The sequence below is a fragment of the Gadus chalcogrammus genome, chromosome 16, assembly GCF_026213295.1.
Source record: "Gadus chalcogrammus isolate NIFS_2021 chromosome 16, NIFS_Gcha_1.0, whole genome shotgun sequence".
Lineage (NCBI taxonomy): Eukaryota > Metazoa > Chordata > Actinopteri > Gadiformes > Gadidae > Gadus > Gadus chalcogrammus.
In genome coordinates, this window is record NC_079427.1 from 9,913,992 (window position 1) to 9,933,475 (window position 19,484).

The 19,484-nt window shown below is 48.8% G+C and overlaps 2 protein-coding genes across 2 annotated transcripts in view; both read left to right on the top strand.

The window, feature by feature from the left end:
• Positions 1-1,421: 1,421 nt before the first annotated feature.
• Positions 1,422-13,199, top strand: nek8 (NIMA-related kinase 8). Its single transcript, XM_056611330.1, has 15 exons — positions 1,422-1,611; positions 2,220-2,425; positions 2,980-3,212; positions 3,545-3,676; positions 4,267-4,475; positions 4,973-5,052; positions 5,505-5,689; positions 6,228-6,375; positions 7,367-7,443; positions 7,738-7,855; positions 8,402-8,552; positions 9,788-9,951; positions 10,496-10,648; positions 11,311-11,469; positions 12,847-13,199. Exons 1-15 carry the CDS (start codon positions 1,565-1,567, stop codon positions 12,873-12,875), a joined length of 2,091 nt encoding a protein of 696 aa, XP_056467305.1. The 5' UTR covers positions 1,422-1,564; the 3' UTR covers positions 12,876-13,199.
• A 1,617-nt stretch (positions 13,200-14,816) lies between these two features.
• Positions 14,817-19,484, top strand: part of traf4a (tnf receptor-associated factor 4a) — a 33,510-nt gene continuing 28,842 nt past the window's right edge. Inside the window, exon 1 of the mRNA XM_056611331.1 lies at positions 14,817-15,351. Coding sequence (XP_056467306.1) covers positions 15,209-15,351 — 143 coding nt within the window. The 5' untranslated portion in view covers positions 14,817-15,208. The remainder of the gene's footprint in view (positions 15,352-19,484) is intronic.

Genomic DNA, 19,484 nt, shown 5'->3' on the forward strand with positions numbered 1-19,484 from the left:
TGTTCTATTTGCATGGATTGTATTTCGAAAGGATCTGTGTGCTTGGTGACAGTTTTATGACCTGGAGATTCTTCACAGTTAGACAGCGGTTGCCTCAAGCCAGGGTAGCATGTAGGCCTACCTTTGATCATCCGGTACTGGGGGTTAATAGGTTTTCTTGGGAATTCTAATAGGCTGTAAACAGCCAAACATTAACGAAGGCCTGTCTTAGTACAAGCTTTGCATTGTGGCTCTATGGGAGAAGTTATGGGTATACTTGAAGGCATTCCAACCGACATTATCCTCCATGTTGTTTTGATGCAGTGGCTGTTCCTAATGACCGAGTCTGCTGAGGTTCAGATGAGAAACGTGTCCCGGAATGAACTTGTTTGTCTTATCAGAGCAAACAGAAACCCAACACATATATCTCACTCAGAGATCAGGTTTCTGGTTTCAGTGTGGCGATAAGCTTGATGATCTTTGGGTCTTGTTCTCTCTTTGTGAGCAGAACAGAACCATGTAGGACACACATAGAAGAGACCACTACCACCACCATCACCACCACCACCACCACAGCATACGTACATAAACCAGCCTCAGGGAGGGAGATGTGAGAACGTGTGGTGGGGTATATGCAGAGGTTTCAGAGGAATGATGGAGGAACGCCGCTGGTTTCAGTCTGTTACCCGTATGCCTCCACGGTGCATTCCAACACACTGACAGCCTCAGACAGATCACGTGCAATCCATCATGAAAAGCCAAGTATGTCACCAAGCCGGTTTGTGGAGAGAGTCAGACCTGGTCTGAAGGTTACACACAGGACTTTAATTTCCCTTATTGGTGCAGGCACTGACCTCCTGAGGAAGTTCACTTTCATTATATTTAATTCTCCCGCAATCTTGTCTTCCCGCCTGTCTTTACCTACCATTAAAATACTGGCAGAAGAGAGTAAATGAATATCCTTAATATAGTGAATGTGGGTGTGTTGATGGGTTACTTCGAAAGGGGGATAATTGTGTGGTTACTGCCAGCAAAACAACACAGGCCAGCCTTTGTTGGCATTCAAAGCATTTATTATGACCACCGTCATGGAGGAGAGGGGAAACGGTAGTCATGGAGCCTCCATTCCGCAGCTTATCACCTTAATAAGCAGCCGTCTAGACAGGAGAACTACCTGCCCGCTCCAGAATCTGCCATATTACCATAACACACACAAAACACCCAGTGTCTGTCTGTCTGTCTGTCTGTCTGTCTGTCTGTCTGTCTGTCTGCCTGCCTGCCTGCCTGCCTGCCTGCCTGCCTGCCTGCCTGCCTGCCTGCCTGCCTGCCTGCCTGCCTGCCTGCCTGCCTGCCTGCCTGCCTGCCTGCCTGCCTGCCTGCCTGCTTGCTGTCTGTCTGTCTATCAAATACTTATTATAACCGGAGAGTAAGTGACTATAGAGCACCATTCAGGAGAGTGATTGTGAGGATGGTTTTGTCTGAGAACAAGTACCACTTGGTATTATGTTTGTCCATAGCCGCTCCATGTAGGAGGAGGGGCTTGTTGCCGTGGAGACGACGGAAATGTTGAACCCCGAAAGCAGCGATGGAGAAGTATGAAAAGATTAAAGTGGTCGGGAGAGGAGCTTTCGGGTAAATGGAAACTCGTTTGCATTTAACGACACTATTTCCACACCAGCGCTTCTATTTGCTGATTATAATGAGCCGTGGGGATGAAATAAAACGCTTGTCTTCCACGGAAAGTGATGCGATGCGGTCGTCTTCTACGGCCATGGAAAACTTTCTCCCAAATCCCCATTCTGTATTTCGACAACACATGTACATATACAAAGATAATCGGTGTTCGTTAAAATTCAAATGCCTCAAAACCAGGTGGCATTTCATTGTTTTGGTTATATTTTACATTTGATAATCATCATCATCATCATCGTATTGTAGTATATAATTAACCAAATTCATGAACCAAGTCGAAAGCCATTTTATTTATCTATCCAACTAAACTACCGCCTAGGGTCTCTAAGCGAATTCTACTTGACAATATCCCCACTTAGCATTTTAAAACGATAAAGACATCTAATAAACATTCCCAAACGCATACACCTATTGCATAACACTAGATTTCATTGCGTAAGATGCCAGATGTGAAGAGATCGATTGCTCATCATGTACTACACACTCTAAACTTAAGGTGCCTACGAATCCATCCGCTAAAAACACATAATCTCTCCATCACATCATAGCATCGTGCACCTCTGCCGCCGACGCGGCGACGGCGCGGCCGTCATCCTCAAGGAGATCCCCGTGGAGCAGATGACGCGCGACGAGCGCCTCTCTGCCCAGAACGAGTGCCAGGTCCTCAAGCTGCTCAACCACCCCAACATCATAGAGTACTATGAGAACTTCCTGGAGGACAAGGCCCTGATGATAGCCATGGAGTATGCGCCAGGTATAGCGTTGCGTCATCCCCCTTTCCTGTCGCTTATTACACAGTCGCTCAGTGCTGCGTTCCCACAGTTCTCCGGGTCTGTATTGGCTGGACAAACTGTGTGTCATATGTGCCTGGAAGGCATAAGTAGCACTTAAGATTTTTTGGGGGCTTTTTCGTGTGTGTGTGTGTGTGTGTGTGTGTGTGTGTGTGTGTGTGTGTGTGTGTGTGTGTGTGTGTGTGTGTGTGTGTGTGTGTGTGTGTGTGTGTGTGTGTGTGTGTGTGTGTGTGTGTGTGTGGGGGGGGGTAAAATTCTTTAGTATTTTGTTTATTTTGTATTCCATTCTATTCAAGCAGCCAAGTCATTATGTGTGACGTGTAAATCATCCATGTGACACATACAACATGATACATTTACAGTTAGGGCATTTAGCTCACACTTTTATCCAAGGCGACTTACAATGAATAAGTCGCGGTAGGACGATAGTGATCTTAACGGCTGCATCGATGAAGGGACTCTTAAAGTCATCCACGTGACCTGTGATGGTGATGATTATCTCTGCACCGACCACCAGGGGGCACCCTTGCGGACTACATCCAGAAGCGCTGCAACTCCCTGCTGGATGAGGACACCATCCTGCACTTCTTCGTGCAGATCCTGCTGGCCATGTACCACGTGCACAACAAGCTGATCCTGCACCGCGACCTCAAGACCCAGAACATCCTGCTGGACAAGCACCAGATGATCGTCAAGATCGGAGACTTCGGCATCTCCAAGATCCTCGTGAGCAAGAGCAAAGCGTACACGGTGAGCTGGGTTGAGACCCGACGCGCGCGCCGCACTGGGATCAGAACCCCACGAGCAACAATGATTCTCATTACGTGTAGTTTAACGCACAAGGAAGGGACGTGTCCCAGTGTGTTGGTGATATAAAGAAAGAGACATACAAAATAAAAATTAACTAATGTGCAGGAAATTTACTAAGACCTTTGAGAAAAAACACATACAAAATAAATCTTAATCCAAAAATATTGAAGTGCAAAATATAAAGTGTGGCAGTATGCAAATATATATTTTTTTATACTACTAATAATCGATGACCACTAATGAGAGCTCCTTTCCGTGTGTCCCGGCGTCAGGTGGTGGGCACTCCCTGCTACATCTCTCCAGAACTGTGCGAGGGGAAGCCCTACAACCAGAAGAGTGACATCTGGGCTCTGGGCTGCGTCCTGTATGAGCTGGCCAGCCTCAAGAGAGCCTTCGAGGCCGCGGTACTGGAACACACACGCACACATAGACACACGCACGCTCACACAGACACATAGACACACGCACACATAGACACACGCACGCACACACAAACATACGCACACACCCACGCGCACAAACGCACGCTAACATACAAACAACCATAGATATACGCAAACGCGTACATGCCTGGACACACACACACACACACACACAAATACACACACGCACGCACACAAACACACGTACACAAATGCACTCAATCACACACAAATACATGCACGCACGCAGATTCATGGATGCACGCACACACACACACACACACTCCTCTGCTTATTAGTCTTAAATTGTCTAGCCTAAACTTTCATAGATTAGCTCTGCAGATTTCATCTCCTTTTCATCATGGGCGTTTGAAGTGTTTTCCATGAAAGCGTGTTTGTTAATGATTAGCCACACTGTGTGTGTCGGGGATCCAAACCCTCCTCATTAGTGTTCAGATCGTTTCACTAATTGAACGGTATACTTTGGTAGAAGAAATACTAGACGTCGATGATGTAAAGGTTTCATCCACCCTGATCCGGTGTAAGAAGTTGGCGCCGCGTGTGCCTTGCAGAATCTGCCCGCTCTGGTTCTGAAGATCATGAGCGGGACCTTCGCCCCGATCTCGGACCGCTACAGCCCCGAGCTCAGGGGGCTGGTGCTCAACATGCTGAACCTGGACCCCTCCAAGAGGCCCCAGCTCAACGAGATCATGGCCCTCCCTGTGTGCATCCGACCGCTGCTCAACCTCTACACCGACATAGGCAACGTCAAGATGCGCAGGTGATACTATTTATCATTTATTGTCGAAGGATCAGGCAAAGTGAGCATTTCACTAAAGTTGTATGACTTTGTATGTGATCAATAGAAAAATTCTGGAAACTTTTAAACTAATGCATCAAAGAATGTCTATGTTTTGTCTCGTGTTCCCTCCACAGCCCCGTGAGTAAAGATGAAATGTCCTCTATCGACACCAAACGAGAAATATTTGGAACTAATATTAATGATTTATGCTATTATGGTTTCGTATCATTATTATTAATGTGGTACTGGCCTAGTTGTTTAAAATGGAAGTAGCTGAGGCATACTTCTATTGCTATCAACAAAAATAACAAATTCAACAAACATTCACATTTGAAAGGTCATTTTTGTTTTATAATTATAAAAAAATCCTACTCTCTGTAACCTGCTGAGGTACCCCATTAGGGTACATGTTCCCGGGGTCAGGAGTCTCAATATAGAGAGCTGACCATTTCCCCCCGTTCCCCTTAACCCTCCAGAATAGAGAAACCCCTTTCCAACGTGCAGCACGGCCCCCATGGTAGACCGGGGGGCAGGATCCCTGGCTCCAGGTCCCGAGGTAGGTCCCTCTCCCCGAAACAGCAGGCATGAGAGTGTTAACCAGGGATTGGGGAAAAATCCATTCATGTCAGAATTGCAATGGTTATCCTCTATGACGATGAATCGATTCACAACTTCTAAAAGTCTTTCCAACTTACACAAAACCTTTTTGTTGCATTTCTATTTAGTATCTTTTCCCTTTTGTCTTTAGTTTTTCTTCATGTCTTGACATTATTGCAATCAGTTGATCTTTTTCTCATGGTGCTTTCATCCCATAGTTTGCCAAGGCACCTTTCTTAGCACGCAACATCGTAAACCCTGGAATGAGCACGCCTGTGTACCCCATCAACCAATCAATGTAATTGTGCGATACCTAAAGACCCCCCCCCCCCTCTACTGATACCAGCGTTCTCCTTGTGATTCGTTCTCATGGATGTCCCCGCGTCTCTCCCTGCCCCCCCCACCCCCCAGACGGAGCCCTGGGGCTGGGCATGGGCAAGGTGCACACGCTGCCCCTGTCCTCGGTCTACACCTGGGGCAGCGGCATCGCCGCCCCGCTGCGCCTGCCCATGCTCAACACGGAGGTGCTGCAGGTGTCCCTGGGACGCACCCAGAGGATGGGGGTCACGCGCTCCGGCCGGCTCATCACCTGGGAGGTGAGTCCGGCTGGGCCTCCTGACCTTCGTTACCTCGATGACTGCAAGCAGGTCGGAGAGAGAAACTGGTCCACTGTGCTGGCGTTGTGTGGCTTCACACAACATTATGTGGCTTGTTCAGAGGATAACCCCCCCCCCCCCCCCCCCCCTTTTTGGCGAGGGTATTTCTTTGCTCATCCTCCTCGTATAAGATGCCTTACGGTACCTATCCCTACCCGCTGCCAAATAACCCGTTCATGTATTGGACTCACAGGTTGCTTTGAATCAATGCACATTTTTAATGACTAAATATGAATAGTGAAATATTCATACGGCTGATTCTGATGTTGGTTTCAAGTTCCATGTTTATAATATATATATATTATTAATTATATGCACGTTGGCAAACCACAAATAGAAGTCATGATTAAGCCAAGAAACGTCCGCGCCATCCGCCCCCATGCAAACAAGTCGACCGATAGCAGTGTGACCCGGGCCAACTAAAGATAGATCACAGCAGGACAGTGAAAGAAGATCTGTGGTCTGTGTGCCGTGGCAGGTCCCGTCCGTAGGTTGCGGCGAGCCCAGTCTCCCCGGCGGCATGGAACCCATGCAGCCTCAGTTCATCTCCCGCTTCCTGGAGGGCCAATCTGGGGTCACCATCAAGTCTGTGGCCTGCGGGGACCTCTTCACCACCTGCATGACAGGTGGGCCAGACCTTCCCCTTTACTTGGGCCCAGTATAGAACTGTCGCTGCTGTTATGACTTATGACCTGTGACTCACACTCATAACACGGCACGCACGCAAAATACGCACATACTCGCGCTCACGCTAACACACACATGCACACGCACACACACACATACACAAAGCAATATCAAAGTGTGGACATAATCACTTACTTCCACTATTTAATCCATCCATTACCGTGGATCACTTCCACATCTAAAATTTTCAAACCAATCCCACCAAAAACTTGCAAGGAGGCTTTTTTATTAGCAAGGCGATAATACTGAGAGCTTACTTACTTACAGTATTCTACCTACAGTGTGTACGCCTGTAATGTCATCTTTTCCCCTAGCCCTATCTCGTAAGCAGCAGAACATACACCTCTTCTTATGCCTCAACATAATCCCCTTATTATTTAACACACCACCATCCCCGATGTTACGCCGAAACCAACGCCTTTCAAGAGTGACTTCAACTTTTATACCTAAAACGATTAAATCGTTTAATCTAAATCTTGACATTTGGGTTGGGAAAAGCTCTGTAGGAGTGATTAAATCCTCTGGGAAACACATTTCTCCTCGCAACACCCGCGTAAAAAAAATCTATCCTCTGAGCTCCGCCGTGTACCGTACAGTCCAGCACTTCCCTGTGAGGTCGTGGGTCAAAGACGCCTCTGTGTCTCCTACAGGAAGCGGCCATTACTCCCCCGTTGACAGCAGATAGCTCAGAATTGCAGAATGTATTCACTCTTCAACCCCCACCTCCCAGCCCCCCATTCTATCCATCCTCCCCCAACTCCCCAGCTCACTCTTCTCTGCTGCGAAGGCAGATTAGTGTTGTCATATAATCCCCTGTCAGGGATTATACACTTTGTGTGGGTCCACATAACTATCACACCTCCACTCAGGGACTAATAGTCCCGCTAATTCCCTTGACTCTAACTTTCACTTTCACTTTCACTCGGGCAGACAGAGGCATCATCATGACGTTTGGCAGCGGGAGCAACGGCTGCCTGGGTCACGGCAGCTTCAACGACGTCAGCCAGGTGAGGAGTCCTGGCTCAGTGAAGGGGGTCCACGTCAGAGTTCACCTTTGGTTTACATGCACTACGTCGTCTTCTTCAGTAGGTCCAGATTTGCGTCTGATAATGGGATTATTTTTCCAATGTGCTCTGAATGGAAAGATTTGAATAATGTATTCCTAAGAAAATGATTTAAATCTATTAAGTTGACTTGAGGTGATTACTTGAAGAGAGTGTTTAAAAGAAAAGTGTAAAGTAGAATTGAAAAATGATCTCGGGGTGAGATCCATGTTCTCCCCTCATGTCGTCTGTCTCTAGCCCAAGATAGTAGAGGCCCTGCTCGGCTACGAGCTGGTGCAGGTCTCCTGTGGGGCGTCCCATGTGCTTGCTGTGACCAATGAGAGAGAAGTGTTCGCTTGGGGTCGAGGAGACAATGGTGAGCCCCCCTGAATTTAAATGTAGCTCATTTCCACTGTCATTTTATGAAGTGATGTGCAAAATTCAGTATCTGGGTTCTTTTCTCATCCAAGTCTGATAGATATTTATTTAGAGTGTAATGATGTTATTCTGTCTGACACAAGTCAGACAGAATACCATGATGTCCTAGTGAATGTTTACGCTCACACACACACACAATAGTGTCCCTTGTTTCCCTTTTTGTCCTCAATCCAATTAAACGCTCACAGATGCAATCAAAATACCGCCCACGTTTTGGTCTCATGCTAAATACTTAAATCCGCCATAATATTGCATACGTAAGTAAGTTACGAGCTAGATAACATTTCACACAGTCTTTAATCTCCACACATGCACACATGCACACACACGCACACAAATACACACACATGCACACACGCATGCACTGCGAACGTCTTCATAATTGATTTCCCTTGCAGTTCAACACAGGTGAAGTCCATCCAGGTTGTCCTGGGGCTCTCTGCCTTATCTCTTCCATCCTCCATCTCTCACGTCACCCCTCCAGGTCGCCTGGGGCTGGGCACCCTGGACTCCCACTCCTCCCCCCAGCAGGTGGCCGTGCCTGCGGGCTTCGAGGCCCACAAGGTGCTGTGTGCCGTGGACTGCTCCATGATAATCAGCACCCAGCACAACATTCTGGCCTGTGGGAGCAACAGGTATATCCTTCGAGATCATTAACACACACACGCTCTCGCTCGCTCGCTCACTCTCGCTCTTACTCACTCTCCCACTCACTCTCTCTCCCACTCACTCTCTCACTCATTCACTCACACACACACATCTCTTAATAACACAGTGAACACACACTCTTCATATTTTCTCTCTCTCTCTCTCTCTCTCTCTCTCTCTCTCTCTCTCTCTCTCTCTCTCTCTCTCTCTCTCCCTCTCTTGCTCTCTCTCTCTCTCGCTCTCTCTCTCTCTCTCGCTCTCTCTCTCTCTCTCTCTCTCTCTCTCTCTCTCTCTCTCTCTCTCTCTCTCTCTCTCTCTCTCTCTCTCTCTCTCTCTCTCTCTCTCTCTTAAACACACACACACGCCTCCCATAATGATACAGCGGAGCGTGCCTCAGGGAACCAGGTGTTGGACGGCCCGGCCGCTGGTGGATTAGAGGACAGATTATACACATCAACGGTGGGGCCGGCCAGGGCATCCTGCGAGACGGCATTCCCCCATCGTGACTGGGTCCGCGGCGCGGTCGCCGTGGCACCCAGAGCGCGCTGTCTGTGAGTTAGGACGACAGCCGGCACCAGGGCAGCTTGTCTGAGCTCAGAGCGGCGGCGGCGGCGGCGGCATTGTTGGGATACCTGTGTTTAGACACCTGTGGTTAGATACCTGTCGCCCAGGTCCTCCGGTTCGCTCAGGGCGGGCCGGGTTTCAAACCAAAACCTCATCGTGAAAATATGTCGGGCTCTCGTTCTGCTCTATTTCTCTGCCTCTCCGTCTCGTCTCAGCCCTTCAATCTCACATGTTGAAATCCTGACCGCTGTGTGTGTGTCTCACTCTCACTCTTTCTCTCTCTCTCTCTCTCTCTCTCTCTCCCTCTCTCTCGCTCTCTCTCTCTCTCTCTCTCTCTCTCTCTCTCTCTCTCTCTCTCTCTCTCTCTCTCTCTCTCTCTCTGTGACTGTCTGTCTGTCTGTCTGTCTGTCTGTCTGTCTCTCTCTCTCTCTGACTCTGTCTGTCTTTCTGTCTCTCCGTCTTTCTTTCTCTCTGACTCTCTCTGTTTGTCTGGCTGTCTGTGTGTGTCTCTCTTTTTCTGTGGCTCGCTCCCTCTCCCTCTCTCTCTCACCACACATGCTTTGGTTATGGTCCTTGTCAATGTGTCTCTCTCTCTTTTTCTGCTGCTCGCTCTCTCTTTCGCTCTCTCTCGCTGGTGTCTCCCCCCCCCCCCCTACAGGTTCAACAAGCTCGGCCTGGACCTGATCGTGGCGGGGGAGGAGGCCCGGGCGAGCGACCAGGTGGAGGAGGTCCACGTGTTCACGGCGGTGCGGTCGGCGCCACTCAGCGTGGAGAGGATGGTGTACGTGGACATCGGCACCGCCCACTCCATCGCCGTCACGGGTAGAACCACGACGCTGGGGACCCACCCCCCCCAACCCCAGAAATAAATACCTACAATCAACGCCCTAAGCTCATGATTATCTCTTCCGAAAGGCGCAAAAACAAAACCACATCCTGGGCGATCGCTGCCCGTGGTCTCTGCTCTTATCCAAAGATTGTATAGAAGGAATCAAATATATTGACTTACTTTCTATATACATCTATGTGTAGAACTATAGGTATTGATGAGACCGCTGAGATCACATTGTAAAGGAGTTTGGAGAATCTAAATGAAATTACAATCGAAGCAGGATTTTTGTCTTGATTGTTCTGACTTAATGTTTCAGGAGATTGACTTTGTGTTGCAATCCTCTCTTCATCGTTCTCTTCAATGCTGCGGTGAACATGTACGACCTTAAAACTGATAGACGCTTCAAACAAAGAACAGAAACATGTTTTAACATAAAAACCGATGATTCTTGGTCGAGATACCAGAATAGATTAGAGCCATTTTGTTACTATTCACGTTGTTGACCCGTTTCCATGTGGGTGTGTCCCCGGGCAGAGAAGGGCGAGTGCTTCACCTTGGGCAGTAACCAGCACGGGCAGATGGGCTGCAGCTGGCGGCGGAACAGCAGGGTGCCCTTCCTGGTGCCCGGGCTACAGGGCATCGCCATGGCAGCCTGCGGCGACGCCTTCTCCCTCGCCATCGGGTCCGGTGAGGGCGACAGAGAAATACGATTTGTTTAGATTATTATTATGTAATAATCGTATTATTATTATTAGATTATATCATGTTTTTTTCATTTTAGATACTATTTTCATACACTTCAAAAGGTTAGAGTAGCAATATAGGATCAATCTTTTCTAGTGTTCCCTTTTTTTTACAGTGCTTGTTTGTCTCACCCTATTTGACTTTCCTGAATTGTTTTCATTCGCATATCTCCCACTTTGAACATCTCTGATACATTTGTTACATTTCTTCATGAATACATGTGATGTTAAATCTTTGTTATTCATTAATGAATGTGTATTCGGGCCTAATCTGTAGCAGATTAGTGTTTTTTATTCATTAGGCTAATGATGAGGACGCAGCAGCAGAGGGTTTTAAGCCGGTGGTTGTGTGGGCGTCTCAGAGGGGTCTCACTCGGCCCTTAAGATGGCGTCTTGCCAGGAGAAGACATTTGTCTTTCATGGACCGGATTAGTATCCTGGGTAGAAGTGGATTGTTAACGTTCAAAAGATTCAGGAGTTGGGTGAGGGGCAGGAGAGGGGCAGGAGAGGGGGTGAGAGAGGTTCTGACCTGTGTGTCTGTGTGTGTGTGTGCGTGTCTCTCTCTCACTCTCTCTCTCTCTCTCTCTCTCCCTCTCTCTCTCTCAGACGGGGAGGTGTACACCTGGGGTAAGGGCGCGCGCGGACGCCTGGGCAGGAAAGAGGAGGACTCTGGGATACCGAAGGCGGTGCAGCTCGACGAGAGCCACCCGTTCACGGTGACGGCGGTGGCCTGTTGTCATGGCAACACCCTGCTGGCAGTGAAGCGTAATATTCCACTCATTACCTTTTTTTTTCTTTTACCGTACTCGTATGCCGTTGCCGCGCGTTGGTCGAGACGCTAGGTCGGCCGACTAGCGTTCGCTAATGTGTCGGTCCGGAGAAGCTCCTGAGAGGAGATACCGAACCCGTCCTGCTCCTTTGGGGGGCTGCATCGGGGCTCTGAAAGGCCCGTTTGTTCGGTGGGGTTAAACTCCTCCAGAGGGAAGTCCCCAGAGCTTACTCTCAGTCGCTGTGTAAGAAAGTAACCGTGGCTCTTTGTGTGGCGGCCAGCACCCGGGGCTCTCTCCCTGTCAGCGGGCCTAACTCACTCGGTTGATGTGCCTCACACACGAGGAAGGCCTGTCGGGTTGACTTCATTGGGCTCTGGCTTTGTTTTAAATGACCTTTCATTGGCATTAGCAAATATGAGCTTACTACGAGTTGTCCAGAAAGAGAGCTCCGGTATGCACATTGCGAATTTAATGAAATGTATCTGGACAACTTTATCTGGACCAGTTATCAATAAAATTAAATTCCATTTTATTAGTATAGCCCTTAATCACAGTTACATTCTCAAAGGGCTTAACAGGCCATATATTAATGACCCCCCCCTGACCCAAGCCCCCTAAAGGGCAAGAAAAAACTCCCTTAATTAGCAAGGAAGAAATCTTGAGAAGGAACGCAGAGTGGGGGATCCACTCATCAGTGAAGGGTTTATGACTTAGTGTATTGTGTTCATTTAACACATATATAAGCACTGACAATTAAATCAACTGTGTACAGTTGGAAATACATAGCAAAAGGAAGGTTCACGATAGTGAAGGTGGGACTACACTTCTCCACACCGTACATTGATGCAGACAGACAGGAGATTACGTTGCGTCAGATATCATCACCATAGAGGGCAACAGTTGAACTAACTAATTGAGTCTTTAATGTCTTTAATGCATGGAGGCTTCTCTGCTAAAGAACCGCTGAGTCATGTCTTGCCAAGGCGACAGTGACACAATGCAAGCATTGACAAGCATGTTTCATGATTTGGTTGTTGATTATATGTAGCGCGAAACAAAACCTTTTTGTGTCTCGGTATTGATGTCTTTAGTGAGTTTCAGTCATGACCTCTCACTTTATGTGGTCACAAAGAGCATTGGGTAGCAGTGTTCTTTGTCTCTTTACTCCATGACTGGAGTTGAACTATTCCCAGAATGCTGACGCGTGACTCTAGTCTCTCTCTCTCTCTCTCCCTCTCTCTCTCTCTCCCTCTCTCTCTCTCTCTCTCTCTCTCTCTCTCTCTCTCTCTCTCTCTCTCTCTCTCTCTCTCTCTCTCTCTCTCTCTCTCTCTCTCTCTCTCTCTCTCTCTCTCTCTCTCTCTCTCTCTCTCAGCCCTGCTGGAGGAACCGGTACCACGATGATGTCTGCTGTCTCTCAGAGCGTTGCACACCTAGCCTCCACTTCCTGCAGCACAGCCCTGGCTGTGGCGTAAGACAACAGGACGGCTCATCACAGAAGAACCGGTCCTAAAGCCAACATCTCTCATTCCCCTCCCCCCCACCCGCCAATCACACACTTCGCCTTCGGCTACGTTTCTACAGAACCCAAACAAAGAAACACGAAGGAGCCAGATATCTCCAACGCTCAATCGAGTGCTTTTTCCCTCAGCCTGCTTAGGAAGCGGGTTTGGGCCGTGCGTTTCCAGAAAACGTTGGACGACGTGAGTCAGGATCACAGGAAGTCAGTGCGTTGGGTTCCCTCAAGCGCGGAGCTCATTGTGCCGGTCCCAGGCAGGGGTCAGCCCGCCCGCCCGCCCGCCCGCAGAGGCCCCCTGCAGGACGTCCAACGGGCCTGATCTCAATTAACCCGGCGCTGAATGAAGTGACAACGAGGCGCAATGTGTTGAAAAGCACCCAGGCGCTAGCTCTAGCTTTAGCGCCAGCGCTAACAAGTTGTCAGTCAAACGAAGCGAGCAACGGGATTAATCTTAAGCACATTGTCGGTGGCCATGTTGTGCCTCATTGGATTAGCGCACACACACGTTTGTCGGCCGGGCATAATGGTATTTAAAGCAGATAACCGTGTGTTGTTAATCCCCATACACACACACGTATTGTGTATGTTAATTGTAGCATGTTGATTGCGATTTCACTCATTGTGTTGTGAAGCTTTGTCTCAGCCTTGTTTTGCATTATTCAAGACCTTATGTGTATTTACACTCCACTTTGGCACAATCCTTATTGCTATGTTACCTCTGTCTGTGTTTCAAACCACTGTTGATCTGCCGCTCTTCTCTTACCCCCAGACATAATGTGGTCCCTTGTTCAGAGGTATGTGTGAAGCACTGTGTGTTCTTACACACTGCATTGTGTGTGAGAACACACAATGCGTGTGTGTCAGATGGGTAGGCTGGTCTGATCTTACCACCACAGGATGTCCTCTCAGCTTCTCTTTCTATTTAACTGCATTCCACATCATTTCAACTGGTGCCGTACATCATGATTTCATTGTGTGCCATAGAGATTATATACGGCTCTATAATTGACGTTTTAGGTAGTTCAATCAAATCATGCCAATTAAAGACTTGTTATAAGGAGGTCTACAGCTATTTTCTTCAATCATAGACGTCCAGGCTACCTTTTTTTTTTTTTTTAAGGATGATGTAATGATGCTGTAATTCAGTGAGAATAGTGATGTAAAAGACTAGCCCATTGTAGTCATTGTTTATTTTGTACCACCATGTTTTAGAACCAGAAGTACGATCAAAATTGACCTAGACCATTTCTGTTGCAACCCAATTTATTTTAATCATGTGTATTTGCCACTGGAAATGCTATAAATTTATATTTATCTCAATTATTGAGTGTGTTTTTACCACCAGAGGGCGGCTTTCACCACTTGAGAAACGTGTGCAGGTTAATAAGTCATTTACAGACTTCATTATATTCCAGCTTTGATTGGCACGGACATATAGGGGCTGCTGTGTCAAAAGACTGCTTCTAACCCATATCATTGTTAAAATCCATTTATGTATATTCGGGATTTTTATAGAGATACCGAGGAACAATATTTAGAATTCAATTACTACGATTATGAAAGGCGTTCCCCCAGAAAGGCTGCAGAGACAATACTGGTCGCGCATGCAAACTCTTCATGAATTCAAATTGAATACAATGTAATGTAAATGTAAAACCATTTGAATGCAAATGATGTGGTGCAACGAATCCCCAGCACAACATCCAAATGGGGGAGATCATCGGCGAGATCAAATTATACGACCCCATTGGATGCTGACTCCTCCTGCGAGGAGGAGGAGGAGAGGGCGGGACTCTCCTATACCTAAACACAGCAGCGATATGCATTGTGCTCCATCTGTCAGTAGCCTACCGCGTCTGCACACAGGGAAGAAGAAGCGTGCATTCACGTGCTGCTGGCGAGGAGAAAAATAAGCCCGTGTGGTTGACACGTTTACGCGGTGACAGCGAACCCCGTCTCTGCGTGCGTCTTCGGGACTGTCAAGCCGTCCTTTTGTTGCGGTCGGCGGCCCGGTTGCTGGGAAGAAGGAGAGGGAACGAACGGCCGATTTTGGCCCCTGAGAAACGCGATCGCTCTGTGGCGAGGGGACATGCACGACGGACAGGCTCCCTCGCGTACATCGGCATAAACAAGCCTCGCGTCAGAAATCACCCATTATTGACGTGGACGGCAGGCGTTTACCTACAATAGAAGGCCCGATTGCAATAATCCTGCAGCAATGCCGGGTTTCGACTACAAGTTTCTGGAGAAACCAAAGCGAAGGTTCCAGTGTCCGCTATGCAGCAAGGCGATGCGAGAACCCGTCCAGGTCTCTACCTGTGGACACCGATTTTGTGACACCTGTCTTCAAGAATTTTTAAGGTACGGACGATGTGTTTTCTCTGTATGTATATGTGTGTATATCTTTGTGTATGTGCTTGTGCTTTTGCTTGTGTGCGTGTGTCTCTGTGTGTGTGTGTGTGTGTGTGTGTGTGTGTGTGTGTGTGTGTGTGTGTGTGTGTGTGTGTGTGTGTGTGTGTGTGTGTGTGTGTGTGTGTGTGTGTGTGTGTGTGTGTGTGTGTGTGCGCGAGAGATCCACCTCCGTGCAGGTGATACTACGCCTGCTCGCTGGTTTCGTTAGAAACTGTAAATAAAGGATTTGTAGGCGTGTGCCTCGCGTCGCGCTGTGTTTTCAGCCAGACTAACCGCCTTGAGAAACCTTCGCCTGTGTCTAGTCCCTCTTGGCTTATCAAGTTATAACGCGTGTGTATGTGTGTGCATGCATTGCACAATGCACTGCCATATATGTATTAATGTACAGCTTAATCTTTTGCGGCTGCCATCAAATTAAGTGTGATAAGGTATTCACGACTCGGTGTCAACTCTGTGGTAAAATAAAAATCCAACCTGACTTGCTGCTAGTGTTGTTAGAAGAAGGCCTACTACCACAGTAAATGGAAGTGTGAGGGTCTGAGAGGCTGGCAGCCAGGCGCCCACCATCCAGACTGTCACTGACATCATCGTCTACCGGCCCCGGGATCATTTTTTTTAACAATAGCGAAAATGAAGACTTATAGATACGTATGGATCCAAAAGGCGTTATGTTGGTCTTTGTTTTATCCATCCCTGGACCTATCAGTACAATTGTGTGTGTGTGTGTGTGTGTGTGTGTGTGTGTGTGTGTGTGTGTGTGTGTGTGTGTGTGTGTGTGTGTGTGTGTGTGTGTGTGTGTGTGTGTGTGTGTGTGTGTGTGTTAGTGTGTTAGTGTGTTAGTGTGTGTGTATGTGTCATGCAGGTTAGGTTTGAGGCATTTCTGGTCTGTGTTTGCATTTGTGCACACATGCATGCATGACCATGTTTGTGTGTGCATGACCATGTTTGTGTGTGCATGTCTGTGTGTGCACATGCGTGCACTCATACATACTTGTGTGTGTGTGCGTGTGTGTGCGTGTGTGTGTGAATCCACTGGGGCCTGCGCAGCCGTGGTTTGGCCTGTCTGACTTTCTGCCCTGGGGCCAGCATGGGTTCTGGGTCACGGTAGGAGGCGGGGGGTCCAGACTGGCCCCCGGGGGCCGGTCTTAGTTAGCGGATTAGAGGGGATCCCTTTATATTTGGTATCAAGGCCCCGGCCTGAAGGGTCCCCTGAACTGCCTCTGAGGTCAAGGGTCAGGCAGGTCGCTCACCTTGTTCTCACACTGCTGCTGAAGTAGAGAGGTGTGTGTGTGTGTGTGTGTGTGTGTGTGTGTGTGTGTGTGTGTGTGTGTGTGTGTGTGTGTGTGTGTGTGTGTGTGTGTGTGTGTGTGTGTGTGTGTGTGTGAGAGAGAGATGGTTTCATTTAAAACATATACTTGATTCTATTCTGTTGGGTGTAGTAGAATATTAATTTTTTATTAAAATAATCTCACTAAAGTTCAATCAAACAATTATCATACACCACCTGACTCTAGAACCAACCAAATAATTAGTTCATCTTCGTACAAACTATCGTCCTGCAACACTGCTCCCTTACGTTCTACCACCTCCCCAAAGTGGATGTCCTTCCTGTCGCTCACGCGGCGGCGTAGTGCGGCGGCGGCGTCCGCAGGCGTGTTAGCATGTGATGCTAATGGGCCGTGCCTCCGTCGGCTGAGCAGGAATGTGTCCGGAGAGGCCCCCGGGGCTCCGCGGTCTGGTGGCGGGCGGGGAGTGTCATGGGTTTGAAGGCGGGCCGGCCCTGCAGCCTATCCCTGCACACAATGAACGCTCTCTGACTCACATGTCAGCGCTGCCTTCCCCTCGGCATCTGATCAGCCTCAGAATGCTTTAGTAGCCACTAGCTTCATTAGCAAAAGATAAGGATGAGCACAGCGCCCCGCAGTGGAAAGGTTCTTGGTTCGAACCCCTTACGTCGGGGGGGGTCTTTACGTCGGCCTCCTCGAGGGAGACACATAACCCCCACCTGCTTCCTAATGGCATGATTTAGATAAGTGTTTGGTTAAAGACGGAGGGCTGAAGGCTAAAACCAGCCTCCTGTTTGGGACTTTAGCATGGTGGGGGAGGGGGGGGGGCATGTCTTACAACGCTACAGTGCTGTGTCTGTGTTGAAATGATGTAGTGCGGTGGCCTGGCCATGACAGGGAGAGGAGGGGGGGGCCGTAATTGCTTTGTTCTGCCTCAGAACTTCCTCCTATAGGAAGCTGAGCGCGGACGGACAGACCGCCCGACAGCCCCGCCGCCGGGTTCACGTGGAGAACGCTGCGTCTTGTTTTCCCCCCCGAAAAAAAAATCAATGGTGAATCATTGAACTTTTGACACACGTCAGCGGTGTCGTACGCTTTCTGGAGACGTAGGCAATATTCGTTGTTGTTCCTGCGCTGACCTCCCACGCGTGCATCATCTCCCCGATCCACCCCTCACCATGTCATTAGTACCACTTCCTTTTCTCCTCCTCCTCCTCTTCCTGGCCACATATTTCATCATCATCTTCCCTCTAGCTGGACCTGGGCTCTCTCGCTCTCTCTCTCTCTTGCTCTGTTTGTTGTGTGGAGGTGATAATCACCAACACCCAGTATGGTCAGAGCAGAGGTCTTTTGTTGCGTGTGCGTGCGTGTGTGTGTGTGTGTGTGTGTGTCTTACTGGAGGTGGTTGTGTGTTGACGTGAGTGACTTTCGGCGTGGCTGGTGGTAGTGGAGGTGTTGCTAGATGAGAGGTGTTTGTGAGATCTGACTAAACGGTTTAGATCCACCGAGTTTAAATGCTAGCCAGGCAGGGAGGTTGGATTAGATGCATCCCAGTGAAATACCCTCTCCATGAGTTCCTGCTGAATTGACTATTGTGTGTTGGATTGATGGAAGGAGAGGATACAAACCAGGCACTTTGGCCTTTTGAGCGACTGAGTGTCTCCCACCAGTGAGGGGTAAATGGGGTAGGGTCGCATTGATGCCCAATGTTTTATGTCAGCTTGGCACTTCAGACAGCTGGGCCTTTTGTGTGCATTTGTGTGGGTGTGTGTGTTAGTGTGTGTGTGTGTGTGTATGCGTGTGTGTGTGTGAGTAAGTGCCTATGTGTGTATATGCGTTCAGCTGTTCATGCAGCTTTGAGTGTGTGTGTTTGTGTGCACTTGTGCGAGTTTGAGTGTGCGTGTTGTTGCATGTGCTTGCATCTGTGTCTCTGCATCCTGAATGGGACCCACGCCATGCATTGGTGATGAATGGCAGTTTGTTCAACACCACCATACCCCATCCAAGGGTCCCATCACTGACACATTCATAGGGCCCCATCCCAGCCGTCCCCACCCCAGGTGTCCCCGGAGACCACTCAGGCTTCCTGGGTGCGGACCGGGTCGGGTGGGATGGGGTGGGGGGGGGGGGGAGAGAGCCCGGCTGTCCATCCGCTCCTGACTACAAGAGGCGGTCAGTGAGATGCACAGAGGGCCGACTCTGTCTGGACCAGTGAAAGGACTGCGGGGTCTTCCCTGCTGCTGGGCGCTCAGGGCGTGTGAAGCCCCCTTGATGCGCTGCACCGGGCTGCTAGTGTCCATTGATGTGGTGTTTAGAAGCGGGTCCTCTCATGCACTCTCCCCCCCCCCATCAGAGCAGAGAAAAGGATGGGAACGAAGAGGCACCACGGTTCGGTGGTGTTGAGGGCGGTTTCTGAGGGACTTGGGAGACCCCACCTTGAGTCACTCCACAGACAGAATGGGAGGATAGAGTGGTCCACTCTCATGTATACGTCAGACATCTAATGAGGCTGTGTTGAGGCTCTGCGGATGTGTTGTCTTTTACAGCACTTGCCCTAACTTCTAGAGGCGCCCATTCAGTGGTGTTTTGTGTGCTTTTGTTTGTTGTTATCACACATGTGGACCGTTGACAGAGTGTGAGTGGCCGTGTTGCCTCTGTTATGTAAGGAATGCTACGTGTTGGACTTTGGTCGGAATTGGCTCCAGTGAACTTTGAAACAAAGCGCTGTCAGAGACGCACAGCAGGTTATTCGTCGTTTTTTTATGGCAGATTTGACACCTAGTAGGTGAAACCGTT